This window comes from Acomys minous (assembly GCF_964271855.1).
Source record: "Acomys minous genome assembly, chromosome: 5".
In the NCBI taxonomy this organism is placed as follows: domain Eukaryota; kingdom Metazoa; phylum Chordata; class Mammalia; order Rodentia; family Muridae; genus Acomys; species Acomys minous.
Genome location: NC_140494.1, coordinates 18,055,919 through 18,082,286, shown reverse-complemented (window position 1 = coordinate 18,082,286; position 26,368 = coordinate 18,055,919). Strand labels below are relative to the sequence as shown.

Genomic DNA, 26,368 nt, shown 5'->3' with positions numbered 1-26,368 from the left:
AGGATTTGATAACGACATCCCCTTTGGCACTTACTGTTGCATGCTCCAATGGCCTCTCAGTCTCTGTACTAGCTCCCATCTAAGAGCAAGCTTCTCTGATCACTGAGCCGCGCAGCAGAGTGTCATTAGGAGCCATTATACTGCTAAGATTCCTTTGGAAGAACAACAGGAATTGGCTTTCGCCTAGGTCCATGACCTGTCTATCTAGTCTCAGGTTCAATGCCCTCATTTTAATTTAATTACCTCGATAAAACCCCTACCTCCAAATAAGGTCACATTGAGAATTCAACATATTCTATGTAAGACACAACCCATAGCAGTGGCTCTAAACCCCATCCCCAGCAGACTTCTCACGGGACATCACCACGCAGCTCTACTGGATGTTCCTTAGTAGGGCTCTTGTCTCCATCTTAAATACAGACAGACTTGCCTATTAAAATCAGTCAAATAGTATTCAGCTGTAAATAGGACATCTGCATCACTATCACACTTTCCTTCCCCAAGGCACTGGCAACATTACCAAAGAAAGGAGAGAGTTTACGAACCAGGTAGGAAGTTCCCTGAAATGCTGTCTGCTGGTTGACACGACTGTCAAAGCCATTAGCCCATAGCAGCAGTGGCCATCCCTGTCCCCACAAGATCCCAGTACTGGCCCATCAACTTTCCACTAGGAATGGGGGAGGGGCTCATAAGACCCACCCTTCCCCGAGGAGGCAAAGGTAGTTAGTTAGTTAACTGAGGGAGAAGTCATATTCCTCAGTGGTGTAGCAACTGGCAAGGTGCCCACTCTCTAGTAATTAAGGCCCAGCCATGCTCATACAAGCAATAACTGTAGTGCACTACAAAGAAAAGACATGAAAGTGGGGGAGGGAGGGAGGCGCGAAGAATGGGTTTTGTGGGAGGAGACATAGAAGAAGATAATTGGCTGGATATGATCAAAGCATTTTATTTATATACATATATATGAGACTGTGGGAGAATACATTTCAAAAATCAGTTCAACGACATCTTTTTTTTTCTCTCCTTTATTAATTTATTCTTGTTACATCTCAATGGTTATCCCATCCCTTGTATCCTCCCATTCTTCCCTCCCTCCCATTTTCCCCTTATTCCCCTTCCCTATGACTGTTCCTGAGGGGGATTACCTCCCCCTGTATATGTTCATAGGGTATCAAGTCTTTTCTTGGTAGCCTGCTGTCCTTCCTCTGAGTGCCACCAGGTCTCCCCCTCCAGGGGACATGGTCAAAGGTGAGGCACCAGAGTATGTGAGAAAGTAATATACCACTCTCCACTCTACTGTGGAGATTGTTCAATAGAAGATTGGATAAAGAAACTGTGTTACATATACACTATGGAATACTATTCAGCTATTAAAAACAAGGAATTCCCGAAATTTGTGGATAAATGGATTGAGCTAGAAATGATCATAATGAGTGAGTTAACCCAGAAGCAGAAAGACTCAAATGGTACTCACTTATATCTGCATATTAGCCCAAGGGGCATGTCCCACGAAAGCCTTCACTTACCAGGAAACTGAGACAGAGGGGAGGACATTCTAGTGGGACTCTAGATGAGAGAAGCATGGGAGAAAGGCAAAGTAGAAGGATCCAGAGGGTCCTAGAAGCCTACAAGTAGAACATTATGATAGGCAGGTTTGGGCACAGGGGTCCTGCTCAAACTAAGGCACCAGCCAAGGACAATACAGGCGGTAAACCTTAAACCTCTACCCAGTTCAACGACATCTATTAGTTGCCTACTGGTGTGCTGCTCCTCACTAAGTCTTATTAACTTAAGAATATGATTTTAAACACATCATGTGTCAGAAGTCACAGGTGCTGCAGATAACTGCCATCCTAAACTTCTGAAAAAAGCAAGTCCTCAGCCTCTCTCACTGTGACTTGCACTTATTACAGCCCAGATACTTGGCCCCTGAAAGCAGTTTCCATTTAGTCACACTTCTCTCCACAACTGGGTTGTATGCTCTGTTGGTGTAAATACACAGCTCTCACTTCAAAGGGAGCAGCAGTCTGTTGTGGAGCCCTATGAGTGACCATGGCTCAGAAACAGATGTAGGATCCCCAACACCCTGTTCCAACATGGTAACAATTTTATGAAGGTACTGCACTAGCAGAAGAGAGAAAGTCATGAGTTATTCTTCAACTGCCTAGAGGGAAGCATCTTGTTGGCAGGCACAACGGAATGGGGACACTTCTAAGGTAGGCCTCAGATGGCATTCTTAGCATCTGAGGCGGGAAAAGCTAACTCTATACCTTTCACAAGGCTCTTACCTGACGGTCTCAAGGTTATTAGGTCAAATGCAGAGGTGAGCAGTGAACGGCTATTGAGAAGGCTGAAGATGCCCCAAGATAAATTTGCCTCTGGACCTGGAACACCTCTCTAATTATTTAAATTCCAACCAGCTAAGCAGCTTTGGAGAATGTTTAATACAGGTATGACCCTCCTCCAAACTTTGCTCCGTGAGGAAAAGGTCCATCATGACATTTTTACTATTGCATGGCCAGTGTTTGAGCAGAAATCAAGTTCAATTAGTGGTGCAGATACTTTCTTTTATCCAGGGCTGGTAGCACAGGACCATAATCCCAGACAAATGTAGGAGGTCCAAGTTCAAGTCCTGCCTCCTAGGCAGACTAACATCAAGGCAATCTGGGTTAATTTAGTGAAAACCAAATTAAAGACTAAGGATATAGATATAGCTCAGGGGTAGATCATGTAAGTTCAACACCCACCCCGACCCCCACCCCCGCAACACACACACACACACACACACACACACACACGTAACAAATGGAAAACCTTCCTTGTAAATCACAGATTTCAGAAAATAAGAGATGAATGGGAAATCAAAGCCAAACTCTATCAGATTTCTTCTCATAACAATGTATGTCCTGGGGAATTCTGTGGTTGGAGCACATCTATAACCCCGATTCCATCCTGGACGCACTTGGATGTGGAATGTATTTCTTACTGCTCTGAAGTGAGTCATAAGCATAGGAAGCTATTTATTTCTAGGGAAGATCAGAGTGAGCAGTGGGTACGCAATTCCCTTTGTTGACCTGCGAAAAATTGTTTTATGTGAATTAGGTAGTGATGAATTTACAAATGAGGAAATTTTAACATTGGTGAGAAAATGATAAACATCCAGTGTGTTGAGCTGCTTTCACCACACATAGGAATGGATTGTGTTCTGGGGAGTTGGTGAGCACATCATGGGTTAAAGGGGCATGCTGCTTGAACCAAAGCATCCCCTGCGATCAGTGGCAGCTGCACTGAAGGAGGCACTTGAACAAGATACTTGGAGATCTCTAGTCTGTCTGCTCAGTGGGTGAAGGCTGTAGGAAAGTGCCTGCATTGTTAGCTATGATGGAAACTACGCTTTACTTCAGCAGAGCCTGTTCACAGAGATAGTATTTATACTGATTTCATGGTACACTGGAGCTGTGGTACACCCTCTAATACTAGCATTAGAGGCTGAAGGAAGACCATCAGGTCCAGGCCAGCCTGAGGTACACAGTAAGACTGCTAAACACATAATTAAATTTATTCCCTACCTGTGGCCCATTTTTATTTCGTATTTTGATGAATTAGTATTTTAGCAAGGTAATTTTCTTGATTATCCAAAACTTAGAAATATGACCAAAATATTATTTGAAGGTCATATAAGATACTTCCAAGTTTACTTTTAAGACTGTCTTTCAAAATACACATAATTTTCTTTTATTTACTACAATTAGGCCCCAGAGTCTATATATTCACTGATTCATTCTCTCTCTCCACCCCCCCCCCTCTCTCTCTCTCTCTCACACACACACACACACACACACACACAATCTCTGCATCTGTTTCATCATCTGTGGTTACTTACTGGGTTTATTTTTTGACAGTCTTACAATGTAGACCAGGCTGACCTCCTCCAATCAGGATCCTGCTGCCCCAGCCTCCTGGGTACTGGGGTTACAGAAGTGTGATACAATAAACCTGACAAGTGTTCCATATATATATATATACACATATATACTGTTGAGATAAGTCTCAAGTTGTCCACGCTGGATTGGAACTCCTAATCCTCTTACCTCCATCCATCACCTAAATGATAGGACTACAGGCTTATGTTACCAAGTTACAAGTTAATTTTTAACTTGTAAAAATTGTACTGACACCAGGAGTCTCTTGCTCATGGCAGGGAAATCACTCCTACAAAGCATGGGAATTCCACACAAGTTTACAGCAGTGACCAGAAAACATGGGCATTAAGTAGACTTTATTGGAGGAACCCAGGTTGAGAGGTCAACTCCTCTGCTTCACAGGCTCACCATGAAAACTGGGCTCTCTGAGAGGTCTGCCATGATGGGTTAAACTCTCAAACCAGCACAAGTAACCACTCTCCCTTTTATTGCTTCTCAGGGATTTGGCCACAACTACGCAAAGGTTACTAGTTCAGTAACCTTTGATACCAAGTTTCTACCTCCCTATGTATTTAGGGATCTTTCCTAACAGTCCCAAAGAGTCTGGGAAAGGGTTGCATTAAGAGCCACTAGTTTAAGGAAATCTAAATAACAAATAGGGTATTTTCTGCTTATTCTCCATTCAACTGTGTTGTGTCAACTATTTTATGGGAATGTAGACACAGCATGCAGGCATCCCCTTACAGGCTTCCCTACTCCCAGGGTCCCCTGATCTAAATGTGCCTTCTAATTTAGTCAGCTGTTTGGGGGGGGGGGGCAAATGCCTATACTCAGCCAGTGAAGTTCTCTAGGAAAGAGGGAATTATTTCTGAAACTCCAACAGTGACCTGAGTTTTCTCTCCTGTATAAAGAAACTTAAGACTTGCCATATGGACAGGAAAATAGGAGAAAGATGGGCAGAAGGAAGGTAATTCCCTGGCTCTTCACAATCATTGGTCTGAGAGCTTTGGAGCTGAGTTGTATTTCTCACCTTGGGTTCTGAGGCTCTACCACATCACCATTGTCATAAAATTCCTCTGTTCGCTTATCTGAGTTTCTAGAACTTATAACCAAAAGGACTGTTAAACTACATTCCATCACGAAAAGAAAACACAGGCTACACTTCATATTGGAAAAGTATTTATTATGACAAAAATTAAACTGTGAGCTGAAAACAAGTGGATGTTATGCTGTATTGCACCATGATTGCAAATGAGCCAAAACCTGTCTAAAAGATTAACATTCCAGGGCAAACTGCATCTTTTTACTTGGGTAAGTTGGCATGCACACAATTCATTAGAACATAATTGCAGAAATAAAAAGTCATGAATATGACCTAACATATAAAAACAGCATTTTATGATAGTGAAAAGTATTAAAATTCACAAACTGTATCTTTTAAACATCCTTACAATCAAACAAACTTGGAACCATTTGTGGAGAGTGATGGTGTGAAATGCATTTGGAATTTGCTTTTACATTTTCTGATTAGCACGTAAGTATTAGGGCAATGGCACACATGTCGGTTGCTTACTTAGAGTTCAGAAGCAGTATGTGGCATGAAAGACACTGGTTGCTGCTCTCTAAACACCAGACGGCACACACAGAGATGGAATCCTACCTTGATCTTATTAATAGTATCTTCTATTGGACCAAGCTATGGCAAAGATATTGTCAGAACACTTGCACAAGCCTGAGATGTAATGAATAATGTATATTTAAATCTTATGAAATGAACATACAGGTACATTTAAAGAGTTTTACACTCTGAGCCAGAAGTGCAATGAGTACAGGGCCTGTTTTCTCGTTCGTGTTAGAAAGCACCAAGTTCTATGTGAAGACAAGAATGTATAGTTAAACCATTACACTCCCATTAGAATAAATTCTACAGCAAGGCTGTAACTGGTCTTTTCCTAGTTTAAACTATGTTCTGTGGAACAGACAAGCATGGAGAAGTGGAACACTGTCCCAGAAGTGGAACACTGTCCCCATAACCATCGTTTTATTTCACAATTTCAATTAAACAGCAGCCAAGTTTTTTCAAAGCATTTTCAAAGATGAAAAATGTTCACAACTAGACTGAAAGTTTACCCCAAGAGAAAAAAAAACGGGGCCTCAACATCTCTGAATTTCCTGAGGAAAAAATTTAAGATTAAAATGACTACCACCTTTCATGACTACAGCTAAAACATGCCAACAAATCATTAACTACTGAGATCAAATGATGGCCGCTTGCTGTTCTAGCACACTGTCATTGTCTGACATCAGCAATCATACCGCAGAGTTTTCCCTTCCTTCCCACAGGGAACTAAATACTGACAGAGCGCTTTGCTCAGGTACACTGGACGCAAGGATGCTTTTCACTGTGCAGCTGGGAAACAAAGAAGAAAACAAAAGCCCCACCCAACAATCAGACTCCTTCAGCTGGGAATTCTGCTTCTTCAAAGACTTTTGGGTGAAGGGGGATTTATGGCATTGCAAAACATCCCAGACACTGAAAGCACCTTGTGGACTGAAAAAGGGGGTAATTGTTTTAAAATTAAAATTTGACAAGTTGTGCAAGAAAACATTTTCATTCTTTTAGAAGTTTTATTTTCTATACTCAGTCTACATATTATTACTTCTCCATTCCAGGAGCTCTGTGTGACTAAAGTTCCAGATTCTAACCACAGAATGCTAACCAGTCTTCAGGCTTCTCAGCCATATTAAATGCAATGTACAGTACCTAGCTCTCCCATGTTGCTAGAATTAAATGCAAGGAAGGGGGAAAATCCACACTCTGCCATCCATATTTCCTTACCTAATTTTAGATGTCTTTACTATACCAAATTTGTCTAATTTTGAATTTGTTTCTGAGGATATTTCTAAACTTCTAAATAAACACTGAAGCATTTCACAAAATACACAATTAAAATTGATTTTTAGGCCCAACTGAACACTTTTTTTCTTACTCTAAAATGAAACAGAATCCCTTCCCTGTTTCTATTGACCTTTATTTGGCTTTGGTCATCTAGAATTCTTAAAATGTATCTTTTCATCCCCCTTAAACATGGCTCTTGGGTTTTAAAAGTCTTCACACTGATACTAAATGAATAAAGAGATGACCTGGAAAACATTATAGACATTTTCACACTTACGTGGACTTAAATCTGTAACATACCGATGTCCTAGCCAATGCTACTCTTTCAGTACTGGAAGGTCAAAGTATTTGCAATGTCTTAAAGGCAGGAAACAGAAAAAGCTAACCACTTCTCTTCAATCAGCAGAGCCAGAAAAATGAGCTAAGTTCCCTAGGAGAATTTCCAACACTCATGGGTGCTATTTGTAAGCAACTCAATGCCATTTTCTGATGAATACAACTTCTCTTCTGCCCAGAAGGGGCAATAACCCAGGAGGATTATTAATTTACACTGATTGTATACACACACTAGAGGAAATGACACTGGGAGCAGGGATCAAACAGTGGAAAAAAAAGATTTAAATCTGCTACTAGAAGCAGTTCTATATTATTCTAGACATTATAAGATAGTAATAGTGCTACATAAGGCTTCAGAATATTAAAAACAGAAGATCTATTCGAAACTTAGTTTACTTAAAGGCTCCTCAGTTTGGGAAGAACAAAAAGAAGGCCATGAACAATAGTGTCTTAGGTCAACTAGACCCATGATAAATGGGCAGATTAAAATAGGAATCCACTTTAGACAGGAAGCACAATGTTGGCTAGACAAGACAAGTTGCTTCTTGAGGTGACCCGCCTGACAGAAGATAAAGGATCTTTAGAACTAAAGTTTAGGTGTGTAAGGATTCTGTTCCAAAGCCACAGATAAAAAGTTGGCTCATAAAATTCATTGCCAGAGGTACATGCCAATAAAACTTCATCCTGTAGAGACATAATCCCAGTGTGTTTGCTAATGCACATTTAACACAGAGGAAACAATGAATGCCCTTGGAAACAATTCTACTTACAATATGTTCTGAAATACCAGACTTGGTAGCATCAGAGAATATTGTTTATACATTGTCTGCATCCCTCATTGTTTCCACAGAAAAAGAACTCTTTATGCTACAATGAATTTAATTACAATACCTATGGCAACCCCAGCACTGGTGATGCAGAGAAGGGAACATCATGCATTGGTGCTCACCATGGCTCCTAGTGGCTCTGTCTCTAGCCTTTCCCCACTTAAAAAAAAGGGGGTGGGGGGGGGGGGCGGCTATTACTACCGGAGTTATTTAAATCTTTTTAAAAGAATGAAATGTATATATTGTTTCTCTAGTGAATATAGAATAAAAGTACTATCCCCTTAAGAATGTTAACACAAGAACCTAAAGCAAACATTATATATTCAATCCTCAGTTTTCAATAGATTATATATATTAATAGTTCAGATTTTAAGAAATTAAATCATATTATTAACAATAAAAATATTTAGTGCATTCCCTTACAAAAGCGAGTGCTGCATCTATAGTGATTCTCAAATGTGCTTGTAGGTGAAGATAACATGCTCAGGTAAGAAAATGGCACATGTGATTTGCAAGGGTAGTTTTTTGTATTCTTAGCTGTAACATGTTGAAAAGACTTTAGCTAAAACTTAATTAATTAATTTTTTTAGTTAAAACAACAAGATAACCTTCTGAAGGTGTAAAGTCGGTGTGGGACGTTCTTGTATAATACAAACTTTACTAAATAACATGTGGAGACAAAGGAGAACGTGAAACAAAGACAACTTCCCTCCATCTCATCATGTTAATGTGACTTCGAAAGAACAGAATAAAAATTGAGAACTCGCCTCACAATAACAAAGGCACCCATCACACATTTCCATTTTTCATGAAATAGTATTTTACAGTCATTGATTTACAGCAAACATTCAAGTCAGATGCTTTAGCATTGTATATTTGTTTGGGTCCAAACGTTCTCTTGGAGTACAGGATAACTAGGTTCCTACTGCTGTGAACTGAGAGACTGCTGAGGACAGCTTCCCGGGCCTCCCGGAACCTCCCATGGACCGTATTCCAACCAATGGCACGTTGTCTTCTTGAATGCCGATTTCACTTTCAAATAGCTAACAGACGTGGCTTCTAATCCAAACTAATCATATGCTTTTAAAGGGGGATTTAGAAGGAAAATAAACTGTACTTTTAACAATTAGATAGCAAATCTGCATCTATACTGGTAGCCGTTTAACAAAATACAATCAACTATTAAAAACACTTTCAATATAATGCTGATGTGGTAATATAAAAATAACCATATTATCTGATAGAAGAAAACTGAACAAGCCACTCTTATTACATACAAGGAGGCAATTATTTTATAAGAAACATTGGCTTATGAGAATTTTTATATTATGATAAACAATATAATGAAGTAAACTTGAAGCAAAATGTGCTTTAGGTAACAGGAATTTTCTCAGCTCCCACCCCCACCCCACAGCCACCATGGACATTAATTTATATCTGCTTTTCTCTATCGATTTTGATTATGAGTTATATTTAGCGCGCGCGCGTGCGCGCGCGCACACACACACACACACACACACACACACACACACTCTTAAACTTATCCTCTGGTTGGCATAGAACCACTAAGAAAAAGATTCAAAGTTTGAACAAGTTTCCCAAGTCCAGAAACCTTTTCCTCTGGCTGCTTTCTCAGATCAAGGGTGCAAACACTAAAAATAGTAAGTTCAACTAAATTAACTAAATGTAACAAATGAGTACACCTGAAAAGAGAGCAAAATTTAAGGCAACTTACATACAAAAGACCTGAAATTAAAATACCAATTTTGAGCAGGTATTTATGAACACTGGAGCTTATTTTGATCCAAATAAAAAACACTGCAAAGATGAAGAACCACCCCTTAGTACACATTTTATCCCCTTCACACAGCAAGTGACAAATGTGACATAGACACGGGTAATGACAACACTTGTCTGCCTTTTCCTTAAGAGTTCATTCTCACTTTCAACTTTTGGGAACTGTTAATACCGTCCAGTAAGCCTGGTGCATTAGGGTCTTTTTGTTCATTTCTGTAACCAATAAAACCACTTATGTTGCTAAGAATATGACAGCCTTGTCTACCTAGTGAGTTCCAGGACAAGGAATACTTAGAGAAACCCTATCAAAAAAAAAAAAAAGAAAGAAAGAAAGAAAGAAAGAAAGAAAGAAAGAAAAGAACGAACGGACGAACAAACATGATTGTTGAGTGTCCTGGGAATTTTCTAAGCTAGGGTTAGATTCAGCAGTACCCTATAAGAGTTCAGGACACAAGGCTACCTACACAGAGACTAGGGGGTGGGGACAGGGAGCATTTGAAGATTCTCTCACATCATCCTCAGCCAGATTTATGGAAAGGCCATATTATTTTGCCTTTCAGTAATATACTGCTGGTGATAAAGATGCTCTGACAGATACTACTACAAATCTAACAAATAAAAAGAACTGTTCAGTCTTTGGCTGCTGCCCAAAGCAGGTGTGGTATCTCTGACAAAATAGCTGAGGTTTTGCTGACAATAAAGCAGGCAGTAAACGGATGGAAAACAAACTCCCAGTGTCCTAGCTTTAACTTCATGTTGGTGTGTTTTACTAAATTCTGACCGTTACCCACACACAGAAGGCTCTTCAGCTGTCAGATGGAACCACAATCATTGAAGCTGGGCTTTCAAACTCATGCTTCGCGTTGATTAGCTTCTAACCAAATACTGCTGGTACAAACGAGAACTTAACTCATTCCATAAATAAATGGAGTACTTAATTCCCATGCAAAGAGCAACTTAAAATTATACTATGACATGCAATGAGGTGAGGGAAATTTAAAGGCAAGTATTCATGATGCTTACTCTTACACACACAAAGAGCTTCTAGGTAGATGTTCTTTGTTGTAATTAATTCTGTCTAAAAGATGAGAAGGGTTTGTAGAGAAACAAATGTTTAGCGCTGGAGCAAGAGTACACGACGATTCCTGCTACTGTTCTGTCGCACCAGTAAGTACCTGGGAAGGAGGGAGTGGTGGCCGAGAAGTAAGGGAACTGGTGGTTAAAGGACATAACAAACGTCAGATAACAGGAACCATATGACAAACAGTTTTTACAAGGCAGTCACCGAATAATTAGAACACGCAGTCAGAAGAGCTCTGTTGCTGCAAACATAGCGACATGGTACGCTCATCCAACTGAAGATTAGTGCATTTGAAACAAAGGTAAGAAAACATCTCTATGTTCCAGTACAGCGGCACTTGATTCAAGTGTTGCTCAGAGGTTTGTGTTGTTATAAATTAAACATGCTGCTGCCTCAGCAGCCAAAGGTATTAGGAAAAATGTTCATGTCACGGAATAAATAGAGAAGTCTTTTTCAAGCAAAAAATTATCTCACACCAATCCTGGAGGTCATCCATTCTAGACCTTGGCATAACCTAAACAAAAGACAAAAGTATTTTAGAAATTAGAAACTTTCTGCTGAATGATTGAAGCCATACTTATTAATGTTAAGCCTTACTCAAAAGTTCTTGTTACAGTCAAATGCTATTCCCATGTATTAGTGACAACCTCTTTTTATCCCCGCAAGGAACAGGGTCTCATGCAGCACAAGCGAGCCTCAGATTCTCTATGCAGAGAGAATAAAGCTAAGCTTCTCACTCTGCTGCCTTGACTCCATCTCTGCGTGCTAAGCCTACAGACATATGCCACCATGCTCAGCATGTTCAGCAGTGAGGATGGAACCCAGAGCTCTGTGTATGCTGGCCAAGCAGCTGACCAACTGAGCCAGTTCCCCAGCCTCCATCAGGGACAACCTTCAAATAATGTCCTAAGTGCAATTTTAATGGAAGTGTCACTCAAGCAAAATGATCTTAACCATTTAAACAAAGTGGCAAATTGTTCTGGTCCCATCCTTTAAAAATATTTATTTATTATTTATACAGTATTTACATAGTATGCCTGCATGCCAGAAGAGGGCACCAGATCTCATTATAAATGACTACGAGTCGCCTTGTAGTTGTTAGGAATTGAACTCAGGATCTTTGGAAGAACAGACAGTGCTCTTAATCTCTGAGCCATCTCTCCAGCCCTTTTGTCTCATCTTGAAGGTTCAGTTTGTCCTGTTTTCTCATCAAGATTGTAAACGATACCTACTTCAGTCCTTTAAAAGGAGCTATAATCACTATAAAAAATAGCAGAAACTTTTTATTTACCCAATTTCTAAAGAATGGAAAGTAACAGGGTCTATACCTAGCTGTTACATTGCCAGCTATTTTGAGTATGAGAAAAACCAAGTAGTCAGATTGCTATGAGGATCCTCGGCATGAGCTAAGTAGTCATACATGACACACCAGCCTCTCCTTGACGCAGGATCTACAGTCACATTCAAAGAAAAGCAAGAATAGGCCACAGTGGCACTTGGCAAATCTTCTAGAAGCATGCCTCCTGAAAGGACTCATGATAATTCAGGAGATGCTTTCTTGGAGAAGACTGACTTCGTTAAGTCCTTTCATAAAACATGTAATTTTTTTTAAAGCTTTTTCTTTAATTCGGGTAACATTACAGTTTTGCTTAATAAGTAAATGATGAAAGCAACAGATGAACAAAAAACCTGAATTCTAAACATTTAATTCCAAAGCTACTTTTGCCTTAAGAATATTGCATGTATGTTGAAAATATGAAGAAGTTTTTGGTAAATTGCTCACTAGTATTATTTCAAACTCCCAAGCCTGAGAAACAATATGAAACCCACGTTTAAGGGAAACAGTCAAAGCAATGAGGACCGGGACTTACGGAGGTGGCTGAGAACTGAGAAACACCTTTCAAGAAACCCCAAGACACCTACCCCTCTCCTGTCAGCGCACAGCAAGACTGGATGTGCCATGGATGATCCTTAATTGAACTAAGGGTGAGGTATTTGGAGATTTCAGCTGCCGTCATGCACCCTTTCATGTCCTGTTTATTTGCAAAGATAAGGACTGCAGCTTTCCTTAAATCCTGCAGTTGACACAAAACATTCAAACTTGTGAACAATCAAGAATCAAATTAATGTGTGAACTATCATAAAACAAATTAAACTATGAAGTGAGGGTGTAAAGCATACCCTGCTGGCTAGTTAAAGTAAAACACCACTATTTTCAAATAATCTTGTACTAACATTTAATTTTAAAATAATCTTAATCTCGTTTTAATGATTCATCCTAACAAAGCATATATGTAAGACAGATAATTCAATTATTTTGTTACTTTTGGATAAAAATGGCCAGATTGAAAAGAATACAAACCTCAGAGTAAACACTGACTTAATACTACATGTATGGTACTTTATGCAGGTGGGAACGAGGTATTAAACTTCACAGAACTTTAACTCACCAAATGGTGTTCACTGTGGCTTTTCTTGTTTATTTGTTTTTTGTTTTACTAACAATCACAATGCTGTGACACAACATGACAGAACAGATTAACTGTGACATACTTATACAGTGAAATATTATCACTTCTGAAATCACTTCAGCTATGTGCATATTTTTTAGCTAAGTGAATATTAACATGGGTGAATCTAATGTGTTTCCAGTGCTGGTGAGGGTGAATATCTATGCACCCACAATGGTGGACAGTATGGAATTCCCATAAAAAATAAAAAATATAATACCATATGACCCAGCTATATAGTACTATGTAGTCACTTCAAGAAGTCTCAAGCCAACAGGCCACAGAGATACATGCTGTACTGATCATTAATGGCCCCAAATGGATGTGGTCTAGATGTCCATCAGTAATTGATTAGAAAATGTGGTACACATACGATGAAAATTCTCAGCTATGAAGACAAATGAAATATAACTTTTTAAAGGCAGTGGATAGAACTGAAGATCATTATGCTAAAAGAAATAAGTCAGACTAAGAAAGACAAGTATATTTTCTCTCATACATATGATTTAGCTTTAAACTGGTGTGTGTGTGTGTGTGTGTGTATGTGGGTGTGTGTGTGTGTACATACACGTACATAAGCATAGCAATCATCAAAGCAGAAACGACCAAGTAGAAAGAGAAGGGGGGGGGGCAGATTGTGAGGGAGCAGAAAGGGAGGGAGAGAATACGATGGAACTCATGTGGCATGAAGGCAGAAGGGAGGACTATTTGTAGGGAGGAAGGTGACCAGCAGAAGGAGACAAGGGCCAGTGAAGGCAGGCAGTGGGGGAGGGGGTTATGAACAAAGTAAAATGACACACTGCATGGAAGTACCATTTAGGCCTAGCTTAGCTGTCCTCTGAAAGGCTCCACCCAGCAGCAGATCATAACACTGAGACTCAGCCAAACATTGGGCAAAGCATTGACAGTCTTGTGGGAAGTGGCTTGTAGAGACTCAAGCACCAACCAAGGACCACGCATGGACTAGACCTAGGCCCCCCACACAGATGTAGCCAGCTGGTCTTAATGTGGGTCCCCTAGTAAGGGGAGCTGGGGCTGTCTCTGACATGGACTCCTTTGCCCACTTTTTGATCACTTCCCCTTGGCCACAGGGGAGGAGGATGCACTCGGTCCTGATGAGACTTGGTGTACTGGCATGGGCTGGGGTGGGGGTGGGGCTCCCTTTCTCTGAGGAGAAGGGAAGGAAGATGGGGGAAGAGGGAGGGTGGAACCAGGAGGAGAGGAGGGAGGTGGCTATGATTGGGATGTGAAATGAATAAATAAATGAATAAATTAATTAATTAAGAAAAGAAAATACCATTAAGTACCGACTTATATATGCCAACTTATAAAATTAATTTTAAAACTCAAATGTGAAAAATGTATGTTACAGAAAGATATTCATTTTAAAAACATGGAATTTAATATTGCACATCTATGCACAGGGATAACAATCATTACATTTAAGATTCTAGAAACTTCTGAGAAGCAAAGAAAATCAGACAGCAAAGATCTCATAATGCATTTCATACCTTATGTTAAACAGCACATGCAAGAATATGTTTATTGTCAATTTTTTTATCTCAATTATTCATTAAAGTTATAAACTCTTGGCTGGAAGACATTTAAGTTTTGTTGGTCCCCCACCATATGTCTCTAATTGTAATTTATCATTTTTAAAAAGGCATGAATCAGTAGCTTTAATTCTGAAAAAATAATACTTAACTTTTAATAGTTGTAGCAAGCAAAAATAACAGGCTTAATTTTGACTCAGATTAATATATAGTTTTTGCTTATGATGAAATTAGCAACATTGTTTCACATTAATCATATTCACAGAACAAAACCAATACACAGATAACTTACTCCATCATGTTTTAAAGATTTATTTTCAAAATTTACCTCATGAGCCAACATTCTGTATAATTCTTCTTTTGTAATGGCCAGTCGTTCCCTGTCAATGCTATCGACAACAAGAATGATGAACTAGAAGGCAATTTTAAAATAAAGGAAGAAAATAAGTTGCATGGTCAGTGTTCTGCAAAAATCATTGCAGTGACATTAGCTCACTTGGCGTCGTCACTGCCATACAACAGTAGTGCTTTTCCATCAGGGAGAGCCAAACACGGAAGCACAACCAGAAGGAGATCCAAGTGTTAACAAAAGAGAAACTTGCAACTTCAGCAATTAAAAAGCAAGACCAATCTAACTTTACCAAGCTCCTGACTGTGTGTAATAAAAAGAAATGTTTACCGCAAGACAGGAATTTACATTCTTTCATTAAATTTCATCATCCTTATTCTACCATCCATTGAAGCCATTTGTTTTCAACCTGTGGGTCCAACTATCCTGCATATCAGATACTTACATTACAATTTGTAACAGTAGCAAAATTGCAAGGAAAACAATCTTATGGTGTGGGGGGGGGGGTCACCACAACATAAGTAACTAAATTAAAGGGTTTGGGAGGGTTGAGAACCACTGAATTTTAGACAATCAGTAATTGGCTACTTTATGTATAAGGTCTTTTGCCTTTTAAAGGAAGAGTTATTTTGACAAAAAAAAAAAAAGCTAAGTATGTTTTAAAAAAATAACAAGTATAGCATTTTTCTTAAAGAAAAAAAAATCTCAGCAATAAAAGCTCAAGAAGAAAGTGTGCTGAAGGGCACTAAATTCCATGTACTGACACTAATACGCTAAGATGTAGGTGGAACAGGAAACTGGCAAGGAAACTGGAGACTATCTGTGGATGCAGCCTCGTGTCAGGGTGGGATGAGAGATGTGCATGAGTGCACGTGCACATGTGCGTGAGTGTGTGTGTGTGTGTGTGTGTGTGTATCCAGTGTGTGTGTGTATCTAATGTAGATTTTTTTTTTTTTTTTGGTTTTTCGAGACAAAGTTTCTCTGTGTAGCCTTGGCCATCCTGGACTCACTTTGTAGACCAGGTTGGCCTCGAACTCACAGCGATCCACCTGCCTCTGCCTCCCGAGTGCTGGGATTAAAGGTGTGTACCACCACGCCCGGCCTAAAGTAGATCTTAAACATTAAAAATACAAGCAAATGAAAAACTAAGTAAAAAGAACTTTGTTAAGTACAAACAAGAAAATCGTGAAAAATAGCTACTAAACCAAACTATGCAGAAGAAAGGGTTAAAAACAAGGGTAAATAGTGCCATGCATCATATAAGACATTAAGATAAGCCAAATTACAACAGAGAGGCTGGAATTCATTTACAGGATAACTATAAAATTATGGAGAACAGTAATCTCAATACAAACTAGAAGGATTAGCAAGTGAGGGACCAAGGCAAAGAATAGGCAGAATATTGAGAAATAATTGGATTAATGAGAGGAAGGTATCAGGAATTAACATCTGGAACCGCTTGCATTACAATGGAGATGCTCACTTTGAAAGGCCATCTTAAAACAGCTTTCTCAATGCAAGATTACACAAGATTGCAAGGTGAACAAAGTGATCAGTGAAACATCACGTCATAAAATCTTTCCTGGAATCAAGGTCTGCAAACGTAACGGATCATGGTGGTGTGTTGCAATAAATTCTTTGTGGTAACTGAGATATACTTGTAGTGATGGTTTACTAGAAAAATACTTAATGCTAATAGAATCAGTAGTAAGGCATCTTTGTTTGGACCCAGGCTAAGGCTAGATTGTCAGCAATTTCAAAAAGTACCCTATCCAAGTGCTTTGAGTGCACTTGGATCGGCTTGAATCATCTTTAACCTATTTGTGTGTAAGAACTGCTTTTCTTCACAGCTGGAGTTAACTATACACTTTGACAACAAACTTTGAAAAAGTACTCTTTATCAGAGTATGTTAAAATGCTGCTATTCTTCCAGTAGTAGTTTACTGCACAAATGTGTACTCAGCTGGATTATAACCATATTTACCTACCAACCACTTCTGTCCCTCCCAATCCCCGCAAAGAAAATAATTCAGGGCCATTACAAGGGTTGCATGCTGGCAGCATGCCATTCTGGCTCACGCATCGCACTGGAATAGCACACACACAAAACAATGTGAGTAATACAGGTGCACAAAGTATGTTTTTAAAATGTATGCACCAAACTTGTGCACCAAAAGTTCTTTGCATTATACTCTCTCCCAGATCCAATTTTCTCAAAATGTCATTTTAGAAAACATCGTTTCTTAGCTGTATCTCCTTACAAAGAAGGCTTACATGCACAACTATACAGCACTATTCTAAATGATGAAACTCAAAACCCGCACCTGAGCATCACAGAGACCTGCCGGTAGGCAGGCGTACAAGCACAAGTGAAGACAATGGAGATGCATCCCCCAAATACTGAACTAGTAAGTGACAACAGGACACCATGGCAGCTCCCTGCTTAGACGCTGCTCCTCTGTGGAGGCCTGCAGACATTTCTCAAGGCCCATCATGGCGGGGCACACTCCTCTCTCCGGATGAGGCTCCCTGTGCTCCTTAGTCACTCACTCACAGGCCTGAGCCTTCGACAATCGTGTCAGCAACTGAGCACTGGGGAATTGTTCTCTCATGCAATGGAAGTTTGCGCAAGTTAATATATTCAGAGTGGCTTCTCTTGCCCAACTCCTCTATTTACTTTACTTTTGGTATAAGAATTTCTTCCCATGTTTCAAAACACTCAATAAATATATAGTAGAAATGCTATGTTCTTGGCCATTTTTTAATCCTAGAGAAAAAAGTGTAAAAACCTTTAAAATGATAGTGAAAGCTGGGGATGGCCTGCAAGCCTGAAAATCTGGGATGCAATTTGAAAAAGTATGCTCAAAATATTTTATCCCTTACCAAATCAGATGCTCGTGTAAAGTGCTGAGACTGTAGGAAGATGTGTTAATTTCAGCCAATGTCAGATTTCTCTTGCCTATGGAGCACTGTGAGGATGGCCTGAGCCAGCCAGTGTACACACTCAGCTCAGAGGCACCCTGGTGATGCCCAGCTCCAATCCCAGTCCTCAGAAGGCAGACAATCAAGAACCGAGCAAGCCAGCCTCTCAGGCCAGCCTGCGGTACACAGCGAGTTCTATGCCAGTCAGTCACATTTGCATGTATATAATTTATTTGACTTTAGTAAAATAGGTTTACATTTCAATGTTTTCAGTGACTGTTCTGCCTCTTCATATACCCTCACAGGGGGAAAAGCCCAAGCACATTCTTGGCTCTTACTCCCAAATTCCCCTCTGTGCGAGTCTCAGTCGTGAAACACTGTGTGATCAGAACAGACTCCTTAGCACTTCTTCTATCGGCCTTTTTTTTTTCCATAGTAAAATCTGAGTTTCTTATTAAAGGCAATTGCCATTATATCACATTAGAGCCTAGCCATCTCCTATGCTGATTCCTTGAAAAAAAAATTAAATTAAAATCAAAGGGAATGTTGGCATACCTCTGTGTTTGAATAATAGGTGTTCCAGGATGACCGCAGAGACTCTTGACCACCAATATCCCACATGAGAAAATGAGTGTTCTTCACGACTATTTCCTCAACATTGCTTCCTATGGTTGGAGAAGTATGAACTACTTCATTCATTAAGCTGTTGAAAGACACCATTGAAAGCTCTTTTGTAAATCTTGAGAACCCCAAGCAAGTTTTATCTCTGTTTTTAAGAGAAGTCAACTGTCCTTATTTGTACCAATCATAATAATCAGTAATGCGCAAAAGAGACGCTTAGAGACTTTCTGTACAAATAAAGATGTAGACAGTGCAATCCCTGAGGGCCTTTCTGTTTTTTAATGGGATGAACTGCAGGCCCGACACAAAGAGATGGAAACACTGTGGTGTGAGTTTGCATGCCCGTGGGCAAAATGTCCACATTAGCAGTTATTTTATCAATCAGATGCGAACCAACGCTCCCTCCTGAAAGAGCAGTTTCTGTATAACTGTGAGCACAGTGCTTGCAGAGAGTAGTAATAACTCAGTAATATTCTCTCTGTCACTTTGCTGAGTGTCAATGTAACCAAGGTGAGAGCGCAGCCATAAAAAAACTAGTTTAGGCAAATTATTCTACTGTCTTAAGGCCACAGGCAAATAGAAAGTTTGCTTAAAATAAACTATATTTAGAATTTTGATGCTCATATCACTTGCATTATCTTATTTTACTTAAAATGCACTAAATTTAGAATATTCTCATGTCACTTGTATTATCTTATAGATTATTTAAGTTATATTACTTTATTCAACATGCATGTTTGTTGATAACATTCCATATCATGTATTTGAAGACACTTATATTTTTCTCTTCAGTTTTTAATATGTTATGTATTTGACATTATGTACAAAACTTTTATCAAAGATGAGACGTTTCAGGGAATATTTGAGTTTTGTATTAAAGGCTAAATGATATTAAACACATTTTAATTAATGTATGAAATATAGTAAGGAAAAGTAATGACTGAACTGTGAAACTGTAGCACATAAGAAGGAGCCTGTTCGTAAAGTAACTAAAATTGGCACAGTTAGGCACTGGGAACGTGTGCATCTCTGGCAAGCTGAAGGCTGACAATACAAGACTGTTTTCATGCTCCTTTTGTGGTGCCAGGAATTGAGCCCAGCGTCTCCTGCAGCATACGGAATTGCTCTGCTGACTATAACACAGTCCCTAAATCAGGAGGCTTTAAGTACAAGATGAAGAAGGGAGGGGAAAGATTCGTGTGACTATTTATTAAGTGCTCTGGGTATATAAACCCATTTGCACAGCTTAACATTTCTTTGGCTGTGAAAGAATAATGGGAAATCCTCAGGCAGTGGACTCTTGGGTGTTAACATTTACTGAAGATGAGCCCTAATGTATCTCTGAGAACTTCAAGCCTCTCCCTTCTGATAGCTACTAAAGTAGCATTTGCCCACCATCACTTCAGACAAGTCTGGCTCTGTTTAACAGTCCCAAAGCTCGGCGGGGAGAGCTTCCCAGCACAAGCTCCTTCGGGAAGACTCAGTGGGCATCCTTCCGTCAGCCCGCCCAGCGTAACCTGTACTTTCCTCTCCCTTTCTAAGTCAGAAGGCTAGCACTTGGTGGAGGCTTTAGGGAGGGAAGGACATTTTATTTTACTGTTTTATTTGGTAAAATAGAAAAAGTCACACATTTAAGTCTAATTATTGCATTATTAAAATTGAGAAGAATGGTACCTTATTACTTATAAAAAGAACTAATAAGCACGCACCGATACTTACAATTGATAAAGAATGGTGGTTTTCCCTGCATTATCTAGTCCCACAATGATTACTTTGTGCTCTGAAAGAAAAAAAAGTCATGAACATTTACACTATTGTACAGTACACCATAGGCTTCCCTGTACATTGACAATAATAAATGAGACAGACTCATCCCACAACTGAGGTATCATGGGAGGAATCTTTATACAGTGAGGACCTGCCTGTATACAATCCACCATGGTGTTTTCTATGGCGTCTTCCTGTAAACATGTTTAGACTGGCTAGCTAGAAACAAAGACTTTGGTCACCTCTTGGTGGAGGCAGAGTCACTCAAATAAAACTCTGGCATTTTGACTTAAACTGTGCATGTAAATGTGGGCTCTACACATCTGCTCAAAGTCTGCTATTCAAGTTAACTTTAAGTTGTTTTAGTATAAGCAAAATTTCTGACCTACATGTAACGACATTTTTGCCTTTCATTTAAAAATGACATTTCCTGTTGAAAACCGCACTGCTCTTTCCATTAGCAGACAGATTTTCACTTTACATTAACTGGCAGAGGTAAAAGTAATTACTTAGTCTTCAATGGTTTTTTATTGAAATGTGTTTTCTGTAATTGTTCTAAGTGGATGTTTCTGCTGACACTGTCCAACAAGCCTCTTCCCCTTTCTGATGACAGGCACTAAATAACCAGTTTGTTATAAGCAGTTACTAGGCCCCTCTAATTACTCTGGTACGTGGTACATTTTAAGATCCACTTTGAGAGAATGATAGAAAATCCCCCCAAATCTATTCAGAGTATATTCAAAATTCCTCTAGGTGCATAGTGGGTTCAACAAGCCTCCTCCCCTAGCTGAAAAGGTATTGCTAGTTGGTGCCTTCTGGGGAGAGAGAGAGACTGAGTTCTCCTCAAGGGTGTGGCCCCTGGTAGGTCACCCACACTCTAGTGAGTGGCCCCACATGCAAGACTATATGAGCAGCAGAACTAGAACTTGGTAGGTGAGAGGGCGGGGGTGGGGGTGGGGCAGGGAATGGAGGGAGGGAGGGGTGGGGAGGGAGGGAGGACAGAGGAATAGGAAGGAGAAAAAGAAAGAGGACACAAAGTTGGGAGGCAGTGGAGGGGATTTTGGCGGTGGATCTGGGAGGAATGAGGAGGAGTTATGGGAGGAATGGGAGGAAAATGTGATCAACATACACTGTATGTACGTACGTACGTATGTGTGTATGTATGTTCTTCCATGCATTTGATATTTTCAAAGCAAAAAATAGATGTAAAAATGCCCCTTTCAATGTAAAATGCTTAAGGAGCTGCTACTGTGCTTCAATGGACAGAGAGGGAAGGTGCAGCAAGGACACAGGGAGACACACTTCCTTCTCTAGCCTGGGGCTTTTCTCCCGGGGTGCTGCACTGACAGTGAACTCTTTTCTGCCTTTACCACCACTCCTTTGTTTTGTCAACTGGCCTTTGGGGATGGGTAGCTGTGGGAGCCCTAGGATGGGACCTCTGGCCAGGGACTCCAGGGACATTACTAATTTCACACCAGATTAGAAAATAGTTTAAAGGTTGATGATATCATGTGTGAGCCAAGAACGTAGTCCCATACTATTTAAATACCATCAGATGTGTAACCATCAGTCTAACTTTAAGACAGGGTGGTAAAATTTGTTTTAAAAAAAAAAGCTTTCCTCTCTGAGCTACATCTTCACCTTGACATTAATAGGTGACCATACTTACTTCACAGACAGAAGAACTAGGAAAGAGTCTTTTCTATCAGATACTGTAAAACTTGTATTTACGACAAGGAGTTAAAATCCTTTTGATTTCCCTGACCTTGGCCTTGTAAAACTTTTTTTTTTTTTTTTTTTTTTTTTTTTTTGGCTTTTCGAGACAGGGTTTCTCTATGGTAGCCTAGGCTGTCCTGGACTCACTTTGTAGACCAGGCTGGCCTCAAACTTTCAGAGATCCACCTGCCACTGCCTTCCCAGTGCTGAGATTAAAGGCTTGCACCGCTTTTATGCAGATGTTTTATCCATGCCCCACCCCCATCCTGCCCCAATGTAAACATTTTGTTTGTACCAAGCCACGCTTTTGGATTAGAGTAGCAGCCTTTTCCCTTCATTTTCTTTGCACCAATTCTTTTAAAACTAGCAAATCTGCAAAGACCAAGAGGTCAGATCCCTGCTAATAAGGAAAGACAGAGTCCCCACCCTATCAGAATAGAAGCCAAGTGAACAACAGCTCCTGGCTCTTGCTTTTTGGAGTACACCCTCTTGATCAAGAGTGCAGTTCTGCCTTGTGGAGACACTTCAGTTGGAGCAGCAATATAAGAACATAGCTGGGAGCTGGAGGTGAGATGCCTGGGATAGTATCTAGCACCATGGTGATGTGCTTACAGCTAACTGTCAAGTAAGAAGAACCAGCTGGGCTGACTGTGGCCGAGCCAACCTCAGCACTCAGGAGGGTCCTAAGTTGAAGACCAATCAGGATGACCAACTTCTCTGACTTCTAATGATGTATTTGTTATCGTAAGAACTATCTATAGTATATTACAGGACAAGGAGATGAGACAACGAAGGTTATTTTCATGTTGACAAAAAGTGCTTTGTAGACCAACAACAACAAAACGACTGTAACTGACTTAAGTTTCTTTCTGTTGGCTTGAATTCCTGGGTTCTAATGGAACCAACCCTGCTGTACTGCACTGTTTATTGTTCCTTAAAGAATCAGAACATCAACATTCCTGATCAGCAGAGGAGCTCACACACGGCTTGGCACCAGGCACTCTCAATCTTTTGAACAGCCTAGCTCTACAGACCTCAGTACCTCTGCAGTGGTGAGAGAAAGGCTACTGGAACATCAAAGTTTGGCTGCACAGAACTCCTGCTCAGGGAAGCGGGGGAACAGGGACGGCAGCACCAGATGCTCCACTGGTGAAGCACTCAGGTGAGTGACTGTGACTAACTTTAACCATTCTGCATTACAGTGATGACCATAGTAATAAAGACCTGATGTTTACACTTATGCATAATGCATCATCTTGAAAGGCCAGGCTCCAATGTGAACGGAGGTGGACAGGGTACAGATTTTATTCAAGTTCAGTCACTAGGCTCTTATCTTTCAGATCCCTCTTTCTTCACTTTATAGGTAACTCTGGCAACTAAAACGAAGCACACAATTTTGGCTCTGTCTTAGGGTGAAGGCATGCATAATATCATCTTTCAGATAAAGTAGCCTACTCATAAAAACTGTCATCAACAACCTAAATCTACAGAAACTAACACCAACAAAAAGATTGTCTTTCGCAACAGCATGAAGTGACAAACTGTACTTTGATCTCAGCTCTGAAGAAGTATCAATACTACCTACACAGCTAGAACGAACGCAGGCTCAAAGGCCAGCTACTACAGGCCACATTTAAACAGGCCATTTGCCCTGGTATGTAACTGCAGCTCTCCCTCCAAATGCCTGCTATGCGTAAGAGCTACTGGAGTTTGTCAATGGTGAAACAATTCAACTCACAAATACTAGTTGAAGTTTTGTAAAAGTGATATAAGGGTCTGAATACAGACTTTTCCTTCTAAGGCAAAACAAAAAGACAAAACAAAACAAAGCAAAACCCCTGAATGTATTGCCCTTATGCAATGCTTCCATTAATAAAGTGCAGAGCATCTTAAAGCTGCCCTGGCCAGAGTGGTCTGTTTCCAGTTGACACCCAGGCTGAGCTGCCTCTGGGTAGACCACACAGCATTTATTACGTGATGTCTAAGAGGAACCTCAGGCTCGGAAACACGACAGCACTTGCTCTATACCACTGTCTTTTTGGGTGGGCATAATCAATAGGCCACACACACAAACACAGACAAAAGCAGGCGAGCTCTGTGTCAGAGACACTTCTGTGACACTGCTTCAGTAGAGACTACTTCCCTCACTTGTGCCACGGTAAAGGAAAGCAAAGGCCACAAGGTGCGTATAAATCTGTACTATTTATATTACTCAGCAGTAACTTAATATCTGCTGGCCTGAGAGGTTAAAAAGAAGAAAAAAATAGAAGAAAACAAAACCCTTTAAAAGGTTATCAGGATCAAGGCAGTATCAATTGGAAATGAGGAGAAATCTGTCCTCCAAATCAAATTTGCTACCAATCTAATGGGGCATTAAACATTTAATGTCATTTTGACCTCAGTGTAGAAGTACAGATCACTATATCACTGGACTTTAGGTATCTCATGTTGTGCTGCCATGTTTTAAAACCTCCCCTGGCTCCCAAGGCACGGTGTGCTCACTTCTAAGTCCTTAAGCCACTCTCCAGAAAACTAAACATTCAACCCACTATTTCCAACAGTCTAAAGGCCATTATTTGAACAGATTTTGAAATATCAAATGGACCTTTAACCATTTTAGAAAGCACTGTTAACTTCAACTTGCTGTCACAGAGCACAGGCAGGAAAAGGAGTGATGGAGGTCAGACATCTGCAATTTGAATCTTGGGAAAAGTAGCAGGGCTGGAAGCAGGAGCACGGAAGCCAGTCTGGGCTAAACATAGCAAAACACTGCCACAAATGCAAACAAACAAGGAAAACTAAAAGAAAAACACATTGTGAAGAGTCACATTTTAGGTTTATGGACATGCAAGTATATATGCAAAGTTAGAAAAATAGTTAACAAGAAATATAAGGAAAGGGAGGATTTCAAAAAGTCAAGAAAGATTAAAGTTTTCTCCTGCATTCTTTTCACTTTCACTAACATGAACAAAACTGTTTTAAAGTTTGGGTGCAGAAAAGCTGGGCATGGTGTCATCTGCCTGTAATCCCACCACTTGGGAGGCAGAAAAAAGTGGATCTCTGTGAGTGTGAGGCCAGCCTGGTCTACAAAGTGAGTCTAGGATGGCCAAGGCTACATAGAGGAACCCTATCTCAAAAAACCAAAAAAAAAAAAAAAAGTTTTGGTTCAGAATACCACATTTTACTGACGGAATAATACTATTGGGGAAAAAAGCATCAGAAAAGCACTGTATAAGGACATGATTTTTAAAACTTAAAATTGAAAAATAATGTATGTAAATTTAGGTTATCATATTAAAGTTACATATTGTTAAAAATACTATAAAATGGTAAACTTCTTTTATGTGTACAGTAAATCTCATGACATAAAGCCGCTGGCTACTCTCTACACAGTAATGTTTTGTCCAACACCATGACCACAGAAAGTTTTGCATGTATCAAATACAGAAACCACCATATACCCAAGCTAACTAAAATGTCAGATGTGGTGATGAGCACACGTGGAACCACTAGACCACAGAATATACACAAATTACTACAAAGGCTACAGCTCTTTCACTTCCCTGTCTAGTTCTCCAGCTTCTCCCAGTCCCACTCAGGAGCCACAGCACTGTTCAATGTATAGTCCAACGTTTCCAGTCTATCTGATGATTCAACAGTTACCAGAAGAGACTTCGGGATAAATGTTTCCAATACCATCAGTATAAAATACCATTAGTACAAAGTAACATGTAGGTATACATCAATAGTTTCCAACTCAGAGCTAAGGAAAGAAATATAAGTAATAAAAAAGTAAACTAAGTGTTTATCTTTTGTATTTTAATTTTTAAAAACAGTGTCTCCCTGTATAGCTCCTGCTACCCTGGAACTATGTAGACTAGGCTGTCCTCAAAATCACAGAGACCTGCCTGCCTTTCTGCTTCTAAGTGCTGAGATTAAAGTTGTGTGCCACCATGACCTACTATGTTTTATACATATTTCATATATATTCATAATTATCCTGTGGCAAATGTCATCACTCTTCATTTTACTTATGAGGAAACTATATAGCCTGCCCAACATTATAC

The 26,368-nt window shown here is 39.9% G+C and overlaps 1 protein-coding gene across 1 annotated transcript in view; it reads right to left on the bottom strand.

Annotated features, from left to right (window-relative positions):
• Positions 1-5,085: 5,085 nt before the first annotated feature.
• The window catches only part of ARL5B (ARF like GTPase 5B), a 30,107-nt gene continuing 8,824 nt past the window's right edge, over positions 5,086-26,368 (bottom strand). Inside the window, exons 2-6 of the mRNA XM_084783512.1 lie at positions 20,538-20,598; positions 18,753-18,900; positions 15,255-15,338; positions 12,787-12,938; positions 5,086-11,377 (exon numbers count right to left, since the gene is read on the bottom strand). Of these exons, the coding sequence (XP_084639638.1) occupies positions 11,329-11,377; positions 12,787-12,938; positions 15,255-15,338; positions 18,753-18,900; positions 20,538-20,598 (494 nt within the window). The 3' untranslated portion in view covers positions 5,086-11,328. The remainder of the gene's footprint in view (positions 11,378-12,786; positions 12,939-15,254; positions 15,339-18,752; positions 18,901-20,537; positions 20,599-26,368) is intronic.